At 70.3% G+C, this 1,114-nt stretch overlaps 1 protein-coding gene across 1 annotated transcript in view; it reads right to left on the bottom strand.

The window, feature by feature from the left end:
* Positions 1 to 769, bottom strand: part of GRK1 (G protein-coupled receptor kinase 1) — a 14,219-nt gene extending 13,450 nt beyond the window's left edge. Inside the window, exon 1 of the mRNA XM_077753997.1 lies at positions 71 to 769. Coding sequence (XP_077610123.1) covers positions 71 to 769 — 699 coding nt within the window. The remainder of the gene's footprint in view (positions 1 to 70) is intronic.
* Positions 770 to 1,114: the final 345 nt, after the last annotated feature.

The raw sequence follows: 1,114 nt of genomic DNA, 5'->3' as shown, positions 1-1,114 counted from the left end.
AGCCCGCGAAGGGCCCGCCTGCCCGTGTCAGGGTGCCCCTCCCGCCTGCCGTGAGCGGCCGGCTGCCCACCTGGTACCCCTTCCTTTTCTTGAGTCTCTTCTTGTTGAGCTTCTTACACGCGTACAACTTGCCGGTGGCCTTCATCTGGCAGGCGGACACCTCCCCGAAGCCACCTTTCCCCAGGACCCTGAAGTCCAGGAACCAGTCCTCCCCCGCGGGCTGCGCCTCCAGCCACTTCCACTGCAGGAACCGCTGGAAGTGCAGGCTGCCCAGGAACTCCCGGAAGGGCTCCTGGCTCAGGTGCGCCAGGGTCGCCCGCAGCAGGGGCTGGAAGAGCCCGTCCCCGCTGGCCACGGGCCCCTCCCGGGCCTGCGCCACCGCCCCCGCGTCCAGGAAGCTGCAGAAGAGCTTGGCCTGGGGGTCCAGGTACGCGGCCAGGATGGCGCGGGCCTTCTGCGGCCGGAGGTCGTCGTCAGCGGTGTCGTAGTCCTCGATGTCTTTCCAGAGCTCCAGGGCCGGCGCGTGCCGCTCGTCCGCCTCCAGGAACTGCCGGAAGAGCCGCTTGCCGATGGGCTGCTCCGAGCACACGCTGGGGAACGCCAGGTCCAGGCTCTCCCGGAGGCCCTCGCACTTGGACAGCGGGGGCAGCCTGAGCTTGGCCAGGTACTTCCTGTCCCGGGAGGACGGGCCGCTGCTCCCATCGAAGCTGCCCCTCGCAGCGATGAAGGCCGAGTTGGCCACCACGGTCTCCAGGGACCCGAAATCCATGCCGGCGCCGACCTCCCACCGCGTCGCGCACTAGGGGCCCGACCTGCCGCCCTGGCCCGCGCCCCCTGCCCTCCCCGGTCAGCAGGCGTCCCGGCAGGTGCAGGGCTGACTGGAGGCCGTGCCGGGAGCCTGGGGCACCCCGCTGACGCAGCTCTGGCCAAATCCCAGCCCGGGGTCACAGACCAGGTGCCAGAAAAAGACAATCCGCTAAGCTGCTTCCAGTCGGATTAGACGGCCCGTCCTGGGGGCTCCTTCCTCCCGGGGGCCCGCCAGGAAGGACAAACCCCGGCCCCGAGGTGCGTCGCTGAGGCCGTCCCCAGCCTAGGCACACGGGGACCCGTTCGT

The sequence above is a fragment of the Crocuta crocuta genome, unplaced genomic scaffold (assembly GCF_008692635.1).
Source record: "Crocuta crocuta isolate KB4526 unplaced genomic scaffold, BGI_CrCroc_1.0 scaffold31, whole genome shotgun sequence".
Classification (NCBI taxonomy): Eukaryota; Metazoa; Chordata; class Mammalia; order Carnivora; family Hyaenidae; genus Crocuta; species Crocuta crocuta.
Note: the sequence above shows the minus strand (reverse complement) of the source record. Positions and strands in the feature narration are given on the sequence as shown.